Source organism: Podarcis liolepis (assembly GCF_965112155.1).
Source record: "Podarcis liolepis genome assembly, chromosome: 7".
In the NCBI taxonomy this organism is placed as follows: Eukaryota; Metazoa; Chordata; class Lepidosauria; order Squamata; family Lacertidae; genus Podarcis; species Podarcis liolepis.
In genome coordinates, this window is record NC_139561.1 from 58,190,089 (window position 1) to 58,207,177 (window position 17,089).

The window sequence follows — 17,089 nt, forward strand, 5'->3', positions numbered from 1 at the left end:
CCCCTTCTTGGCAGCCTGGCCAGTGCTGTGCAGGAGGGCCTCAGCCCCACGCCAGCCCAGCGCGCGTCACTGGCTCAGGGCATCCCTTCCTTCTGACGACAGTTGGCAAGCAGCTGCATAGATCGGATGGTTGCTGCTTCCGTCCACCCGAGGCCTCCTGGCCAGAGTTCAGCTCTCCCGTCCTGGAATGCTGCTGGAACACGGAGTGCATTCAGCTGGGGCTGGGCAGGGCGCTGCACTTCACCCAGATGTGCAGCAGGCAGGCGATGCCCCCCTGACTGTTCCAGAAAGGAGAGAGGCTCCCAAAGCGATCCCACGCACAGGGCTAGCCAGATGGGTGGCATTTGCCTGTCTGCATCTGGCAAACACAGCTGTCCCTGTGCCAAGGGCAGTGGGCACATTCCAGCAGCCCACTTTAACTACTATTTATTTATTTCATAAAATCTATACGCCACTTGATTGGGGGGGAAACAAACAATCTCAAAGCGGTTTACAAAAAGGATAAAATTACACAATCACCACTAAGAAGAATTAATAACAATTTATTTGGAAAACCGTTAAAAGGATATGCAATGAAATTCAACCAAGGGGAAGCGAGGAAGTCACTTAACAATGTTAATAAGTGTAATTTTCAATAAGGTTATGATTTATGTTTGTTTGTCTTATGTGTTTGTTTGTTTATAATGTTGTGAAAACCAATTTAAAAATTTTGGGGGGAAAATTAATAACAATTTAAGACTTTCAAAAAGTTAAAATAACAATAGAGTAAAAAGAGATTAAAACTCGCATCCACTTTCTGAATCTGTGAGTAGGCTTGTCTAAGCAAGGATCCTTTTAGCAGGTGTCAAAAAGAGTACAGTGAAGGCACCCGCCTGATATCAATAGACAGGGAGTTCCAAAATGCCAGAGAACCTTTTGGCAGCCATGAACCCTGTGATGGCCTGGACTGAAGGGACCCCTCTTGCCTGGTCCTTCATGCTCCTACCACCTGTTGTGGGATGTGACATCACTGTAGCAGTCAAATACACCATTTGCTGTTTGCCCAGAGTGCAGAGTGGACACACAGGGGGATGTTACTCCAGCCAGGAGGACTTCCTGTCACACCTGTCTGGAGCATCCTCCCCCTGCATGTGACCAGGTAGATGGGCATGACCCTGGGAGACCCCATAAAAGGGCTGGTCACGCAGCCATCTTCCCTTCTCCTTTCGCTGTTTCACCTTGTTCCATCTTGTTGTTATTTTGCTGTCTGCTGGCTCTCAGCCAGCAGCACATGGGCTTAGTCCCCATATGGGATGAACCCACACTCTCTTCTGTAACTGCAAGCTAAAGCCTGCCTTCAGGATCACACTGTGAACTGAATGTTAAGTAAACTTCTTATTACTTTTAAGAGAACACTGCTGTGTCTTTATTCTTTTTAAGAGGGAATCAAAGGGGAATTTACCAGGAACAAATCCAATCTGGACAAGCCAGACTGGATTGCTTAACTCAAGAGATTCTAACAAATCTACCAACTAGCTTCTTGCGATATACAGGGGAATGTGCTCTGCTACCAGCTCACTAGCGAGAGTGAGGAAAGATAATATTTAATCAAGATATCCTCTCCTACTATCCTCAACATTCCCACACCTGTCACCCTGATGGGATCTAGGCCAGGCAACTCTGTTAACAAGGCCCTCCATGATCCCAAAGCGGAACACTCTGCCCCTGACCTAGGCAGAAAAAGGGGTGGGGATGTGACTTTTCCAAGAGATGGGAGTGATGGGGTTCTGGCACACCTTGAAGCCCTTTTGAAAGGGTACTTGGCACATGCTCAGAAGCCTCTTTTGGGAAGCAGGTGTTTCCTTTTCAGAGGAGAGCTGCATCCTTTGATCTGGACACTTTGTGCAGGGGGGCTTATTGACTGCTTGAGGGGTGCTGCTGTGCCTGGCTGCTGAGCTGCGCTGCATCCTGCCCTCTGTCATTTCCGGGGGTGGGAGGGTGGACTTTTTATTTTGATCTTCCCTTTCCCATTGACTTCTCTTACTTCAGCCCCAAATGGCCCAAACAGTGCCAGGCCCACAGCCCTCCCCTACTGTTGCCTGCTCTGCTGCAGGAGCTTCTGCCCTCATGGACCTTCTGCCAGCCATCCCAGGGGAGCTCCACCAGCCCAGCAGCTCATCCACTCATAGGAACATCGGAAGCTGCCTTATCCATCTTGCTCAGTATTGTCTACATTGAGTGGCTCTCAGTGATTTCAGGTGAAAGTCTCTCCCAAGCCTACCTGGTGATACTGGGGATTGAACCTGGGACCTTCTGTATGCAAGGCAAATGCTCTACCACTGAACCTATGTGATTCCTCCTTAGCCTTGGAGTGGTGGGTTGCAGCCTGATCCAAGAGCAGTTGCAACAAAATAAAAGATTAAGAAACGAGTCCCCCAAATGCATGGTTGGGTTAAAAGTGGGTCCTGAATCTGAAAAGGCTGGATATACCTGCTCTATGGGATTGTACCCCGAGTTTGTGGTAATTGGGCCCCTTTAAAATCAAGTTTGCATAGGAACTGAATGGAGCCAGCCCAAGATTCATGGGCAGCTGTGATGAGAGTTTTCACCTTTGGGGGCCGAGACTATGCTCCCAAGAGAGCAAGCAAAAGGCCTGACGCAGGCAGCCACCTCCCTTTGTGTGCATTTATATTATTATATGCAGCGAAGGGAACATTCTTGCCCAGAAGATGCCCGGGGAGGGGCCGAGCGGCTGCCTGAGCTCCCTTTGTGCAGCCTCAGCCTGCGTGGGCTGAGCCACGGATCGGGGTCCTTCCATGCAGCGAGCACAAGGGCCACCCTGTGAGCAGAGCGGGCCTGGGAGGGTGCCAACAATCCTCGGAAGAATCAAGGCTTGTTTTGGAAGGTCAACCCCCTGGCCCTCATGTAGGTGGGCAGCAGTAGATAAGAAGGAAACATTATCTCTCACCACGCAGGTCTGCAAGGCCCATTTCGCAAGGCTGGCACAGGCCACAGAGCCCTCAAGCCCCCGGGGAACAAAGTCCCCAGTGTGGGCATTCAGCAAAGCCTTTTCTTCTGGGGGGAGGAGAGGAGGGGTCTCAGCATACACTCAGCAAAAGCACACACTGCTGACAAGTCCCCTACAAAGGGCACTTGAGCCTCTGGCAGAGCCCCTCATAAGCACACAATTGTCCGCCTGCTGGGACATTTATTTGCTCGGGCAGCAGAGACACCACTCCAAAAATGTGACTCCTGGAACCACAGTGTTTCCCACCCCCAAGCAGTGGGAGGCTAGAGCCACCTTAGAGGAGGGGGCCGGTCACTTGAGGACATGCACATGCCTCCCACCCACCCCCAACACATTCCTTGGGACTCCACCCAAGGAGTTGAGCGATTAGGAAAGACTTGGGGGCATAAACACAAGCAGGGCTCAATCTGGGCTTCTTCAATGCACTGAACCCCTGCCAGCCACCCACCCACCATGTGCAGCTGTGTGGACTCCTGTCTCTCTGTTCTGCTGTGGTGGGATAGCCAGCTGAAGCTGGTGACCAGCTGCTGGTGGTGGTGGTCCTCTTTGAGCCAAGGCAACCTTCTGATTTCCCTGTATGGCCAGTAAAACCGTATTCTGTCTTTCACAGGCAGACGGACAAGGGGCTCTAATTCATACTCTTTACATGAGGTGGTGGGCTGGGTGATGACTTCTTCTTCTTCTTCTTCTGAAGTTGGTAGCTCAGTCACCACTGCTATCCCACCAGGCCTTTTACAATGGAAACCCCCAATCCCCCAGAGAAATGATGGTGCAGAGTTATTTCTGATGCAAGGGGCCTTATTCAGGAGGTGGGGGGAGGATTGCTACCCTATGGGCATTGGTGCTACAAGCTCCTTGGAAGTAGGGCATAGGTAGGCCTTTTGAGTTACAGTTTCCCGTCTATGGAATACTCTCCCCAGAGAGGTCCGTCTGGCACCTTCATTTACCTCCCTGTCCTAAATGAGATTCCATACCCTGGAAGGTTGAGGTCCACAGTTTAGGAGCACTCTTGGATGTTCAGGGGGCAGCTGTGGCTCCAAGTGGTTTTGCCCAATTTCCAAAGTGCATCAATTCCACCTTTCCCTGGAAAAAGAGGTGGCCACTGTCATGCATGCTACCATCCTATCAAGATTAATGCCTGAAAGATGCTCTTTGTGGGGCTCCCTTTGAAACAGGTCTGGAAATCAAGAGGCAGTTGCCAGAACTTCACCCAGGCTGTTTCCAGAGTTGTACAATCTGCAAAGACTGTCATTTCATTTCTGGGCCCGATTCAACGCCCTAACAGTTTGAGGCCGGGATTTGTGAAGGGCCATATTACAAGAACTTACTGATATAACATGAACCTGCTGATATCACACTGTGTTTGCCTTGCTCCAGGTCACGTTTCCATTAGAGGTGCACTCAGCTGGGATACAGGAGGCGAGAGTCGTCTTTGCAGTTGCAGTACCCAGGAAACCAAAGGAGCCCATTCATTTAAGACCCTTTGGGCAAACTGTAAAAACATGTTTATTTCACCAAGCCTTGAGTGTTTTCCTCCCCTCCACTGCATTTATTTTAGTTAGCTCCAATTTAACATTTAAAAAAATGTGTAACAAGTTCTGCATTTTATTTTTTGCTGATACATTTATAAAGACTGCAAGCCACCATAGGGCCCATTTGGACCAAAAGAAAGGGAAAGAAAATCCCTGGAGGCTGTGCCTGGAGATGGTGCTGTGCTTGCAGAAGGATGAATCCCTGGAAGTGGAGCTGCCAACAAATAGTGGTCAACATCAAAACAGCTCCCCACCTCCCGGCTTGACTCCCACACCTTTACACACCTCTGCCTCATTTTATCTTCTGTCCCGCTCCCCTGTGACCAGGCCAGGCCTGTCCTGTGCCACTGCAGATGAACTAGATCTCACAGTGGGGTCTCTGAGGAAGCTTCCTTGCTGTGCAGAGGAACCAATGCAGTTTGGAAGGAGGGGGGTGTAGGTTTCCTTCACTGACCATCTTCTCCTCTGCCTCCCTGCAACAGCCTGGCATGGATCAGCCACTGCTCTGGGTCCAAACTGGTGGGAAGGTGCTCCTGCTATTCATGGAGGTTAAAACTCACTCAGGTAGTGGGGCAGGCAAGATTCCCTTTGGTCCTCCTTCTCACCTAATTACTACAACAACCCTGTGAGGTAGGTTAGGCTGAGAGGCACTGACTGGCTGCCAAGGTCATCCAAGTGAGTTTCACGACTCCGGTGGGGATTTGAACCCTGGTCTCCCAGATCCTAGTCTAACACTCTAAGCACTACACCACAGTGGCTCTCCTAAGAATATCCTGGTCTTGGTGGACTGGGAGTCTCTTTCAGTCAGAGGCTGGAGAAAGAGCCAGGCCTTGTGGGAGCTCCCCCAAAAGGGCATGGAGGGACTACTTAGACAGGAGGGAGATATTTGGGCAGCTGGGGTGGATGGGTGTAGACATTGCATGTACCAGCAGGGCTCAGAGGGTGGGCTGCATGAGGCCAGGAGCATGGAGTGTGTGCTGGGTTTTATGAATGACTGAGAGGGAAGGAGCCTGGGTGCATCTCTCTGATTCTCTCTCTGGGCTCAGGTTTGCACGCAGGGTGGGTGTTTGTTTGCTTGCTTGCCTGCTTGCCTTTGCACCTTGGCAAGGCTGCGTCTGTGTCTGTCAAGGGGGCTGGGAGTGGGAGAGCCACGCCTGGAGCTGGGAAGGAAGGAGGCTCCCTCCCTCCGTGTCTTGGCGATAAACTGCCCGCCGTTGCCAAAAATAAATGTTCACGTTCCAAAGGCGCGCTCAGATCGCACCAGCAGCAGCTCATTAGAGATGCATATCGCTTGGCGGAGGTCCCACACCTTCCAGCTCATTATAAATATGCAGTTGCTGCTGGCTCTACCCCAATCATCTCTGCAATCAGAGCTTTTAATTAGGTTAATTAAATTGTATCAAACCTCGCAGGGACACAGTTCCCTGATGCTGATGAGCAGCCAAAACAGACCTCGGCTCCAGCTCTGACTAAGAAGAAAGCCTGCCTGTCCCCCTGCCCCCAGCTCATGACAATGCATGAGGAAACTGCTCGCCCCTCCCAGAAGAGCTGTGGAGAGGGCTGACTGGGGGCTGGAGGGGGGCTCCTGGCAGGGTGTCCAGGGCAGCCCATCCATGGGGCTTTCAAGTGCAGGTGTGTGTTTGTGTGACTGGTTTGACTGCTTCGTCCTCTCCACCAGCAAAATTATTTCCCCAGAGGGGACCCCATGCCACTTCTTTGGGCTGCTCATTCATTCTGCCCTGAAACTCCACAGAAGCCCCCAGGCTGGATTTGGCTGACCCGTCCTTCTTCTCGCAGCACACAAGTTAAACTATGGAACTCGCTCCCACAGGAGGCAGTGATCGCCACCAACCTGAATGGCTTTAAAAGATTATAGACAAATTCATGGAGGAGGTTATCAATGACTACTAGCTGCAATGGCTATGCTCTGCCTCCACAGTTAGGAGAGGCAGAAATGCTTCTGAATACCAGCTGCTGGAAACCTCAAGAGGGGAGAAACTGCCCTTGTGCTCAGAGTCCTGTTTGCTGGTTTCCCTTTAGGGCATCTGGTTAAGAACCGTGAGAACAGGATGCTGGCCTAGATGGGCCACTGGCCTGATTCAGCAGGCTCTTATGTTCTCCTCCTACTCCATGCCAGGGACTGGCTTTCAAAGCAGCTGGGGCTGGAAGGGGCTGCAGCAGTGGTTCAAGAGAAGCCTTGTCAATATGTTCCTGGCACACTGTGGCAGCTGTTATTAACTGCCCTGACCCGCCTGGGAAAGAAGCAGAGGCTACCTTGAACCTCCTCCTTCTCTGAGGACTCCTCAAGCACAACAAGGCACCAAAGGCCCCTCGCCAAGGACCCAGCGTGGAGCTCCAACCATGCCAATGCTATGACTTCCTGTGACGGAGTGACAGCCCATGTTCAAGCCATGGGAGGCCTCATGTTGACAGCTGTGCCCAAGATGTAGGCTAGCTGCTCCTAGCAGTGGCAATGGATACGAAAGTGCAATTGGGTTGCTCTTTGTCAGAAGCCACTCTGGAATATATCAAACTACATGCAAAAAGTCCCAAGTTCAAACCCTGACCTCTCCCCTTGCTTTCAGCAAGACACTGCCTGAAACCATGGAGATTCGCAGCCAGCCCCAGTGAAAGCAAGGCTGAGTGAGATGGGCTGGCATGGTGGTCTAGGACAGCTCCCTACGCTATGCAGGGTGCAGGCAGGGAGGAAAGCTTCAGCCTGAATGAGCCCAGTGGGATTGCAGCCAAGGTGCTCAGTTGCCTCCTATCTGACAGAGAGAATGCTGCTGTTGCTGCTCTGGAACAAACTCTTGATCAATCTGCAGGCTTGCAAAGAGATTTAAAAAGAAGCCTGCAGGGCTCTCTTCTCCACAAACACACCTATCCTCACACACCTCTGAGGGAGGCCAAGTTCAGAGAGCAGGGATAGGCAAACACTCTTGGCTTCCCCCGATCAGCCACCCAGAAGCCCAGGCAAGTGGCCCCCAAGCAGCCCGGGCTCAGGGCAGCAAGCGGGCAGCTGGCTCTCTGCCCAGCTGTGGCACAAGCAAGTAGGTTATTTCCCAAGAGGCCTCCACCACCCTTTGCCACACACTGAGTCACCTGGAGCCCAGATGCACCATCACCCAGCAGGGAGACGGGGAGGAGGGAGGAAGGAGCTTCCAGCTCCCAGAAACCTGCCTGTTCAGTTCCTGTTACTATAATTATCCCCAGCTGCTTCTCTCCCCCACAGATCCCTCCAGGCAGGCGCTGGGGGCTCAGAGACCCCACCCCATGCTTCCCACTCCAGACTTCACCAGGGTTGAGAAATACAGGAAAGTCCTGCAGCAAAAGAGCTGTATGGGTGCCTCAGCAGTCAGTGGGGCTGAGCATTGTCCCAGGGACACTGGAAGAGAAGAGAGATCTGTACAGCGGCCCTGGTTGCCAAACTAGGCACTTTTCCGGGCTTCTATCTGCAGCGGGAAGGGCCTGGAGGACCTTATGGAAGCCTTTTCCACATTTCAAGCATGAATGATGCCAGAGCTGGCCAAGATGACCCCAAAGAAACTGGGTTGGGGGGGGCTGAGCACCTCTTTTGACGAGGTAAGGAGAACCTGGCAACAAGCCTCCTGCAACCCCTTGGCTCAGGAAGCTCCATGTTGACCTGCTAGAGACAGAGGCATGAGAATCACCTTCCTACAAATGGCTCTTGCAATGCCTACTCAGGGAGGAGGACGTTACCAAATGCTACTGCTCACACTGGCTGCATCATCTCCAGGCTCAGAGATGGGAGCATGTTTCTGAATGCCAATTATTGGGGGGATCAGAAGGGGAAGGGAAGTGCTCTTGCACTCAGCTCCTGCTTGTGGGCTCATTTGGGCCTTGTGAAATAAGAGTGCAAGACTAGACGGGCAGCCTTTGGTTAGATCCAGCCTCCAGGCTCTTCTCATGCTCCTCTGCAGCCTTTCACCCTCACAAAACCCTGTAGGGATTGGATGAGGTTGCAGGAAACAATACTGCCCCAGGTGTGAGATGAGCAGGGTGACTCTCTGCAAGATTGAGGGCCGAAAGAGGAAAGGAGGGGCCAACCTTAGCAAAGATTTTGCATGCCTTGTCTAGGAAGCAAACCTCCCTGCACCTAATCCTGGGTTGCTGAGCTACAGCGTTCTTGCTGTAGGTGGGATTGAACACCTGCCACAAGTGGGCAGGCACACTTCCAGGACAGAGTCTGCTGGGATGTCTGCCCCAAAATGCATTTCAGATCCTTCCTTTCCACTTCTGCCTTATATGTGGAAGAATGCAGGAAATTCTGATGGTGTGCATCATACCAAGTAAACAGGGCTCTGCGGGATCATCAGCCTGGATCACCAAAGCCTACTGCCTAACATACAACCATCAGGAGCCCAGAGGAAACCAGCAGTGGCCCATCTTGAAAGAATACAGGAGGCCCCTCACTCTCTTGCCTCCTCATATGGTTGGAGAACATGGGGGGGGGGAACCAGAGGGGCACTCATCGAGGTGAGAGCCTGCAGCCTGTGGTGAGGGTGTCCCAGCTGGGCTTCCCTCTCCTGGCTGCAGAAACCCATTTGCAAAAGTCCACCTCAAGAATGCAGTTCAGCCACACACATTAAGAACAAAAGTAAACAGAAACCCCAATTGATCTTGCTGGAGACAAAGACCTAAGCCACACCACAGGGGTCTGCATGCTGAAAGCAGCATCAGCATCAACTTCATCAAACAACATTGGCTCAGTTCTTTGGTATCTCAGACGGGAGTCAAGGCAAGCAACCTCTGGCTGAGTGGTTAGGAGCACTCCAGCAGCTCCCTTTCTGTTCTGGCTGGGTTTCCCCCAACCAGCACAGTCCTCTGCAGCCACAGAGCAGCACTGCCACCTGCTGGGCATTCCGCACTAAGCCTCCACTGCTACGCAAAGTCCAAGAAGCTCAGATGGGCAATGCCAGCTGGCTGCTCCTCTGGAAGGCTCTCCCTGCTGCCCTATCAGAGTGGCACAATATATTGTACCTGCGGAGAGCAGAAGGTGGGCAGAATTTTACCCTCTCCACATCCCAGGTGGGGCTCAGCCAAACCCCTTCAGAATCCTTCAGAAGCAAAGCAGCCTACGGCAGGCTAGTCAATCAGCACAGCTCACCGAGTGGGGGAATCTGGGGCTGCCATGACTCCCAGCCAATCCTTCCCCTTAGCTCTCTGCCTACACAAGAGGAAACCAAAGTAGGCCCTGTCCCAGACAGGGAAAGTCAATATTCTTGTAATCTCAACTGCCAAATAACTTAATACATGGAGTGAAGAAAAGAAGTACCTTCTTTATGCAAGTCTCACTGCTCATTTTGGTTTGAATTTATTATTATTCACCCACTTGCATCACATACCCAGGTGTTCCAGTGCAGAAGTTCAAAATCTGGAGAGGAAGAGACATTTTCTTGCCAGTTCTGATGGGTTGACAAGGCCACCTTAGGGCCCCATCTCTGCATGTTCAATGAGCCCCTTCACACAAGCAATAGAAATCAGAATTGCACCCACTGGATTTGTTTGAAAAGAAGGTATACAAGACAACATTTATTCTGAAAACGAGAAAATGAATTTGTGCAATGAGACGGCTCCACCAAGAAAGGCCACTTGCCGGGGGGGGGGGGGGGGACTTCCTCTAAGTTATCGTGGAATAAGATGTCCTTCATCATACCCACCACAGCACACGGCAGTCAGCGCTTCCGCCTGAACTGGAATTTGTAAATAGCTGGCTGGTTGACGGTCTCTTTCTTCAGCTTCACTTTGTGGGCTTTGTCCTGAAATTGGGGAAGAAGAAAGTGGGGCTTCTTAAAGCAACATACCCTTCTCATAAGGCTCAAGAGAGAAAAGCGAGGCATAGGGTAGGAGGCTGGGAAGCAGCAAGGAGTCAAGCAACCCATCTTAGATCTCTCAGTCTCTCAAACTGGTTGTTGAACTGCCCACATAACCCTTGGGAAGCAGGAAGGGCTGACTGATCCTCTCTGGAGACACACATTGACCCCCCCCATCTTCCCTGGAAAAGAAGCAGGAGAAGCCACTGTAAGGAATTAGCAAGATACTGCCACCTCAGCCAAGAGCAAAGGGAAGCAATGGTAGGTGGAAGGCAGAGACACAGTCTGCTCCCTCACCAAAAGGTCCTTCCGGGTCTGGAGCTTCTGAGCGATGACAAACATCTTCCGCTCCCTCTCAATGCGCTGCTTCAGGAGGCTGTACTGACTCTTCCTCTGGCGGGCTAATTTCTTAAGACAAAAATAGAGAGAGAGAGAGAGAGAGAGAGAGAGAGAGAGAGAGAGAGAGATTTATTGCTTTTGGCAATGGACAGAAACAAGTCCTCCCTGAAACGCCAGGTGTCTCCAACCGATCTTAAGGAGAAGACACCGTGCCCAAGGCTTCCTCCAATTCTTTCTCGGTGGGTTAAGTGAAAGTTCCCAGCATGCCCCACTTTCAACCCTGAAGGCAAACCTTCCCTATTCCAATAATATCCAGATGTTGTTGGACTACAATTCCCATCATCATCCTTGACAAGAAGTCATGCTGGCTGCTGTGAGTTGTAACTGAGGAAGGGCACGTTCACCAGAGCCCATCTCATAGCTAAACATTAAACATGTGGAGAAGCAGGATAATAAGTAGCCTCCTTCAGCCAGATTCTCAAGAGAAGCCACAGACACCCTGCAGTCAAACTTCTCCCCTGGACTCTCAAAGGGACTTTCCCAAAGGAGCATCTTCCTTTCAACCCAACCCTTCCTAACGATTCACAGCAACAGGCCATGGAAGGACATAAACATATACTGAGCCAGTGGGATGGGGTGGGTTGACAAAAGCAGGCAGGCTGCTCTGGGAACACTGGAGGTCTCACATTTCACCAGAGCAGGTACAGAGGGAGCTTGGGCCTCTCCTGTGGGCCTGGCTCAATGCCATTTCCAGGGAGCATGTTGCCGATCCCCACGGCACCCAGGCCCCAGGCTGCCAGACCCAGCTTTCCCGAGCAAGGCCATCTCACGGCAGGTGTGAGCTAATTAGCACCATTGAGGACGACGGATCCAGACTTGTCGCACCTTCAGAAGGTGACTCAGTTCTCCTGGAAGAGGAGAGAGCCCACCAGTCTGAACTAGCACAGTGACTTCAGCAATATGCCAACAGGAGGGTGGGGACCTTATCTCCCATCTCCCGCCACAGCTGTCTCTGCCTCAGCAGTTCTGGATGGCCTCTGCATTCCTCTCAGGCTGCCGGGTATTGCTCAATGTTTCTGCTGCTCTAGGCTTCCTCCTCCTCCGTATCCCAGGCAGGAGTCATGTGACCTTCTGCAGAGCTTCCTGATAGGCTGGAGCCACTCAAACTGAAAGGGGAGGAAGAAAGGGGGAAATCCCCTTCCCCCACTCTCAAACACACTGAGCAGACGTCTGGCTCCCTCTGGCCCATTTCCCAAATCATGCAATCCTGAGGGCTATAAATAAAATCAGCAGCCGACAATCCCGGGCTGAGAAATATTTTCCTTCTTATCCGCCTACCTAGATTAACACGTCACCCCTGTATCTGCAGGGAGCTGAGAGAACTCCAGCACCTCTCCGCTAGTCCTCGTGGCACTTGGGGCGATATTTAGCAAAGTACCCAGAGTAAACCCCTTGAAATTAATAGCTGAGATCCATTCATTTAAGTGGGTCCACACGAGCAGAACTCAGCTGGCTACAAGCCGAAGTATGCAACCATGGCTCAGGACGAGAACGTGGGTCCTCCCACTTCGACACTCTCAGTTTAGCTCCCAAGCAGAAGCCTCTGGGGAGCTGATAAGCAGCAGCTGCACAGACCTTCAACTGGGCCTGGGTGGTGGCCCCCCGAACAGCTTCCTTCCGCAGAGTTTCAAGGGTCGGCCGGTTGTACACTCTGCCCACCAGCTCCGGTGCAGTGTTCAGATGGGTGGCAATGTCAAATCGTTGCACTGGAAAAAAGAGGAGACCCTGGGGTTGGCAAAGTCAGCCAAGAAACACCACTCATCCGACACTCAAGAGCCCTAAGGAAGGGTCATGCAGAACAGGAAGCAGCCTGGGGACTTCTGAATACCAGGTGCTGGAGGGCACAGGAGGAGGGAGGCCTCTTGTGCTCAAATCCTGCACTCGCAGGTTTCCCCTAATGGGCATATTGTTGGCCATTGTGAGAGCAAAATGCTGGACTAGATGGGCCCCCTTTGGCATGATCCAGCAGGCTCTTATGCCTCTGGCAGCTCCCTCCCTTTCCCTCTTCCAACTTCCATCCCACAACATTCTTCAGCACAAGTGCATTAGAGTCAAAGGAGAAAGATGAGAAGGAAGGTTCTTCTGAAGGAAAAGTAAACAAGAAAGAGGAAGGTGGGGGGAGAGCAGCCAAGTGCCCCCCACATCCACCATACATGCCCCCCCTTACCTTCCTTCTTTGTGTCAAAAAAGAATGTGTGTTTGTTCGGCTGCTTGCCCTCAGCTTCCAGCAGGTGGAGCTCCGACTTCAGCCTTTCAATTTTCTGAGGGAGAAAAGTGACTCAAGTCTTCATCTTTGAGAGCACAGGCTTTGCACGCAGACTGTGAAAAGCACAGTCCCCAACACCTCTGCCTGACAAGCAGAGGCCTTCCTCTGCCTGGGATGAGTTACCACCAGCCAGAGTAAGCAACAGAGAACCAGTGGGACCAATAGGCTGGCCTGATAGAAAGGAGGGTCCCCTGAGGCCATCTGTCTAGGGCAGCCTCCCAGCACAAGGCATGACCATCCAGCTGCCAGGCAGCTCTCCATGATCATTCATCCACAAAAACCAGACCAGGGTACCTCACACAAAACAGAAGCACCTTGGAAAGCTTGACGCATGGCTCTTGCAAGCAAGCCAAGCCACATATAGGACAGCCAAACACAACCACTACTCCTTCCCAACTCCACACGTAGTAGACCAGGGAGCAGCATTTACAGGGGTGACTGTTAACCCTTCAATAAGTGCCAGGAAGTAAATTCCCTTTAAGTCCAGTGGGAATCCCAGAGGGTGAAGGGAATGTGCTCTAACCTTGACTTCAGCTACCCGCTTCATCTCAATGTATTTCAGGTCCTGTGTCTTCATCAGCTTCCGCTGCTCCAGCGTGGTTTCTTCTTCCTGCTTTTTAATTATGTGAACTCCATCCTGCCAGTAAGAAAACATACATACTTTCTGGTCAGACACAGTCAGTGGTGCCATAAGATCTTAGATTGGGCTGGGGCAACAGAAACGTAAAATGACAACAGTCTCTGCAACAGATCTGACTGGTTAGGCACTGTAGAACAAGCCAGTAAACCCCCTTTTCCCTTTGGCAAACAAACAAGCAAACAGAACAGGAAAATTAAACAGGTATACTCCAAAGACAAAAATAGCAAGGATGGGGTTTCTTGTGCTCCACAAGATGTAGGAAAGATGAAGCGGACAAATATACAGATGCAAACAAGGGCATTTATCCCTACCACCACCCAGTCAGTCAAGCCATGAAGGTCAACAGTAGAATCTACACTGCAACTGTCTCTCCCCCAATGCAGCCCCACATAAGAAGAGCCTATCCATCTGGATGAGTCCAAAGACCTATCTAATTCTCTTCTTACAGTGGCCAACTAAATGCCCAACAGCAAGCCAATAAGGAGGACTTGAAAGCAACAACACTCTCCCCACTTTTAGTCTGCAGTAACTGGTATTCAGAATCAGACTGTTTCTGACAGTGGAGGTAAAATAGAGCATAATCCTCTATGCATTTGTCTAATCTCTTTTAAAGCTATTCAGAACAGACACAGGCACACTTCAAAAATAGTCCCATCCTATTCTCTACTCAGGCTAATAAGACTATTTGATCCGCTCTCTGCTTCTCGGACAAAAAAGCAGGAAGCCATGCCCCCCTCCCCTTATGCAGGGCTGTTTCCCAAGGCAGACTCTCACCTGGAGCTGCACACGGGTCATTTTGTAATAGAATTCATCCGGGTTCTTCTCCTCGGCCTTCCTGCGAAGCGCCTGGAGCGCATTCCGCTTCTTATGGTAGTCACTGAAAGGCAACAAAACATCCACATTAGCACAGCCTTTTCACACAAAGACTTTCCTCCACAGAGAGGTTACGAGTGAGCTAGAAAAGGGGGACAGGGAAGAGTTGCTCCTTCCTTTACGCTTCTGAATATCAGCTGCCAGGCATCACAAATAAGGAAAGTGCAGTTGCACTCACTTCCTGCTTGGAGGCTTCCCACAGGGATTTGTTTTTCCACTATGAGACTAGGATGCTGAACTAAAGAGGCCTTTGGTTTGATCCAGTGGCAGGGCTTTTCTATTTCACCAGGAATTAATGCAAGCCTCTGCCATGAACACACAAAGTACTACAGATGATTAGGGGAATGTTTTACCCTCCAAATGTTCCAGATTAGTTTACTGTAACACACTCCACATGGTGCTGCTCATGAAGACAACTCAAACCTCAATTCGTTCAAGATGCAGCAGTCACACTGAAGCCTGGAGCTCCATTTAGATGGCACACAACCCATATTTTAAAACAACTACATTGGTTGCCAATTCATTCTTGGGCCCAATTCTAGCTGCTCACAAGAATTGGGCCCAATAAAATTTATTGAATTGATCAATAATAATCAATAAAAATACTTAACTGAGGTTCTGCTCCCCCAACAAAAGCCTACCCAACAAAAAAACCTGCCTACACCCATGGCGGAGACCCCATTTCCTTGCCTGCTGCAAGAAAAGCCTTCCTGTTCATCAACTGTTGAGCAGGGAAGTGCAATAGCAGAGAGCTCCTGCACACCATTTTGGGGTCAGCACATTTAAGGGTCAGATAAACTTGACACAGCCACATTAGTGTGGTGCAGTGGCTAGAGTGCTGGACTAGGGACCTCGGAGACCAGGGGTTGAATCCCCACTTGGCCATGACACTCACTGGGTGACCTTGGGCCAGTCACTGCCTCTAAGCCTAATCTACCTCACAGGATTGTTGTGGGGATAAAATGAGGAGGGGTGGGTATTAAATGAAGAGTGAGAAGAACCATGTACACCACTTGGAGCTCCTTGGAGGAAAAGGTGAGATATAACTACATTAATGATGACGATGATGATGATAATCACATTGCTGCAGTGCAAGATACTGGCAGGTCCTAGTGAGCAGCTGCAGGAGGCATATTGTGAGAGTGAGGGACATTACTCACTTGGCACGGAGCTTGTAGTCCTTCTTCTTTTCAAGGATTCCAAGATTCTTTCGGGAAGCTGGCTGGGGGATGGGGAGCAGGGAGAGAGAAAAACAACACACATGGGGACAAGTGCTCAATAAACATATCTGTGCAAGGTGCCTTATTTAAAACAAACAAACAAACAAACAAACAAACAAACAAACAGACTACTGAAGTTTAAGCTTGTTTTATAGCACATTTATTAATACCAGGGGAAAGGCCTGTTAGCTCAGCAGCAGGGTGCCTGTTTTCCATGCAGCAGGCCCCAGGTCCAATCCTTGCTAGCATCTCCAGTTAGGTCTGGGAAAGGACCCTGGAGACTGGCCACTACTGCCAGTCAGTGCAGACCATACTGAGCGAACTGGGCCCGATTGTCTGACACCCAGCTACCTCGGAAGGTGGCGAACTCTCCTCCACTGGAGGTTTTTAAGCAGAGGACGGAAGGCCATCTCTCAGCGAGGCTTTTGCTGTGATCCCTGCATTGCAGGGGGTTGGAGTAGATGAAGCCTTGGGGTGGGGTCCCTTCCAACCGGGCATTTCTACTGAACAACTGGACCGTCCGCAACGACCCAGAGGGCAAAGGGGCCTTTCCGTAGGGGAAGAGGGAGGAAACCTTCGGGTACTTTCCTAATGCAGCTCCTCTTACAACAGGGAGGCGTCGGAAGCGACACCCCCCCCAAAGGCGGAGAGAGGAGCTCCAGAGACGCCTCGGCTCTAGAGGGGCAGCCCTGGCCACGACCTCTAACCTCTTCCCCACCCAGCCAGGGCGCAGGGCAGCGGCCTCTAAGCCAGGCGAGGCCCCTGCGGGGGTCACTGGCCCCTCTGCTTCAGCCAGAGCCCAAACCTGGAAGCGACACCAGAGGCGGGCGGGGAGGGGAGGGAGGGAGAAGCCGCCACCAGAGACCGTCCGCCCGTCCCGCTCCCCGCGGTGCCTCTGCCTGGTCCACCCACCTGGCTCCGCTCGCGGTGCTCCCGCTGGCGGGACTTGCCCGCCTTCTTGAACGCAGCCGACATGCTTTCGAGAGCCAGGCACTTCCGCGCCGTCGACTTCCGGTCTCCACCTGGCCCACTTCCGCTCGGCGGAGAGCCGAAGAACTAGGAACGTGTAGAGGAGAGCGCGTGCACGGATAGAAGGAGAAGCGACGCCTCCCGTTGGGATGGAACGAGGGAGAAGCGTCAGCCGCGGGGCGAGCTCAGGAGGCTTCGCCGGAATTCCTTACTCGAGCTCGCCCTGATCCCCGGCGAGGAAATACAGCTGCCTCCTCCCATTCACCCCATACCCTGGATCAGGAATCTCCAACCTTACAAGACCCATGACCCACTTTTTAATAGAATCATTGAGGCATAGCTGTCAACT

The 17,089-nt window shown here is 51.6% G+C and overlaps 1 protein-coding gene and 1 long non-coding RNA gene across 4 annotated transcripts; one reads left to right on the forward strand and one right to left on the reverse strand.

Moving 5' to 3' along the window:
• Window positions 1-540: 540 nt before the first annotated feature.
• On the forward strand, window positions 541-10,320 carry LOC310710605. The gene is made up of 2 exons (XR_014528151.1): window positions 541-1,360; window positions 4,385-10,320. It is a non-coding gene; the product is annotated as an uncharacterized lncRNA (long non-coding RNA).
• On the reverse strand, window positions 10,061-16,799 carry UTP11 (UTP11 small subunit processome component). Of its 3 annotated transcripts, none has more exons than XM_083511519.1 (8): window positions 16,684-16,799; window positions 15,712-15,773; window positions 14,453-14,555; window positions 13,562-13,675; window positions 12,940-13,033; window positions 12,348-12,478; window positions 10,671-10,781; window positions 10,061-10,319 (listed from the first exon to the last, which is right to left on the reverse strand). In XM_083511519.1, exons 1-8 carry the CDS (start codon window positions 16,744-16,746, stop codon window positions 10,236-10,238), a joined length of 762 nt encoding a protein of 253 aa, XP_083367645.1. In that variant the 5' UTR covers window positions 16,747-16,799; the 3' UTR covers window positions 10,061-10,235. The 3 variants fall into 3 exon arrangements, with proteins under 3 accessions (XP_083367645.1, XP_083367643.1, XP_083367644.1); XM_083511517.1 differs by lacking the exon at window positions 10,061-10,319 and adding an exon at window positions 10,415-10,555 and having other exon boundaries at window positions 10,608-10,781; XM_083511518.1 differs by lacking the exon at window positions 10,061-10,319 and adding an exon at window positions 10,446-10,550 and having other exon boundaries at window positions 10,602-10,781.
• Between the last annotated feature and the right edge of the window lie 290 nt (window positions 16,800-17,089).

Bases quoted from the DNA above. Each gene is read 5' to 3' on its own strand.
- UTP11 (XM_083511517.1), bottom strand. From the start codon at position 16,746: ATGTCGGCTGCGTTCAAGAAGGCGGGCAAGTCCCGCCAGCGGGAGCAC. The intron at 13,034-13,561 runs GTTAGAGCACAT...TTTCTCCCTCAG, and splicing joins AGCGGGTAGCTGAAGTCAAG to AAAATTGAAAGGCTGAAGTC. The intron at 10,782-12,347 runs GTCTGTGCAGCT...TTTTGTCTTAAG, and splicing joins CCACCCAGGCCCAGTTGAAG to AAATTAGCCCGCCAGAGGAA.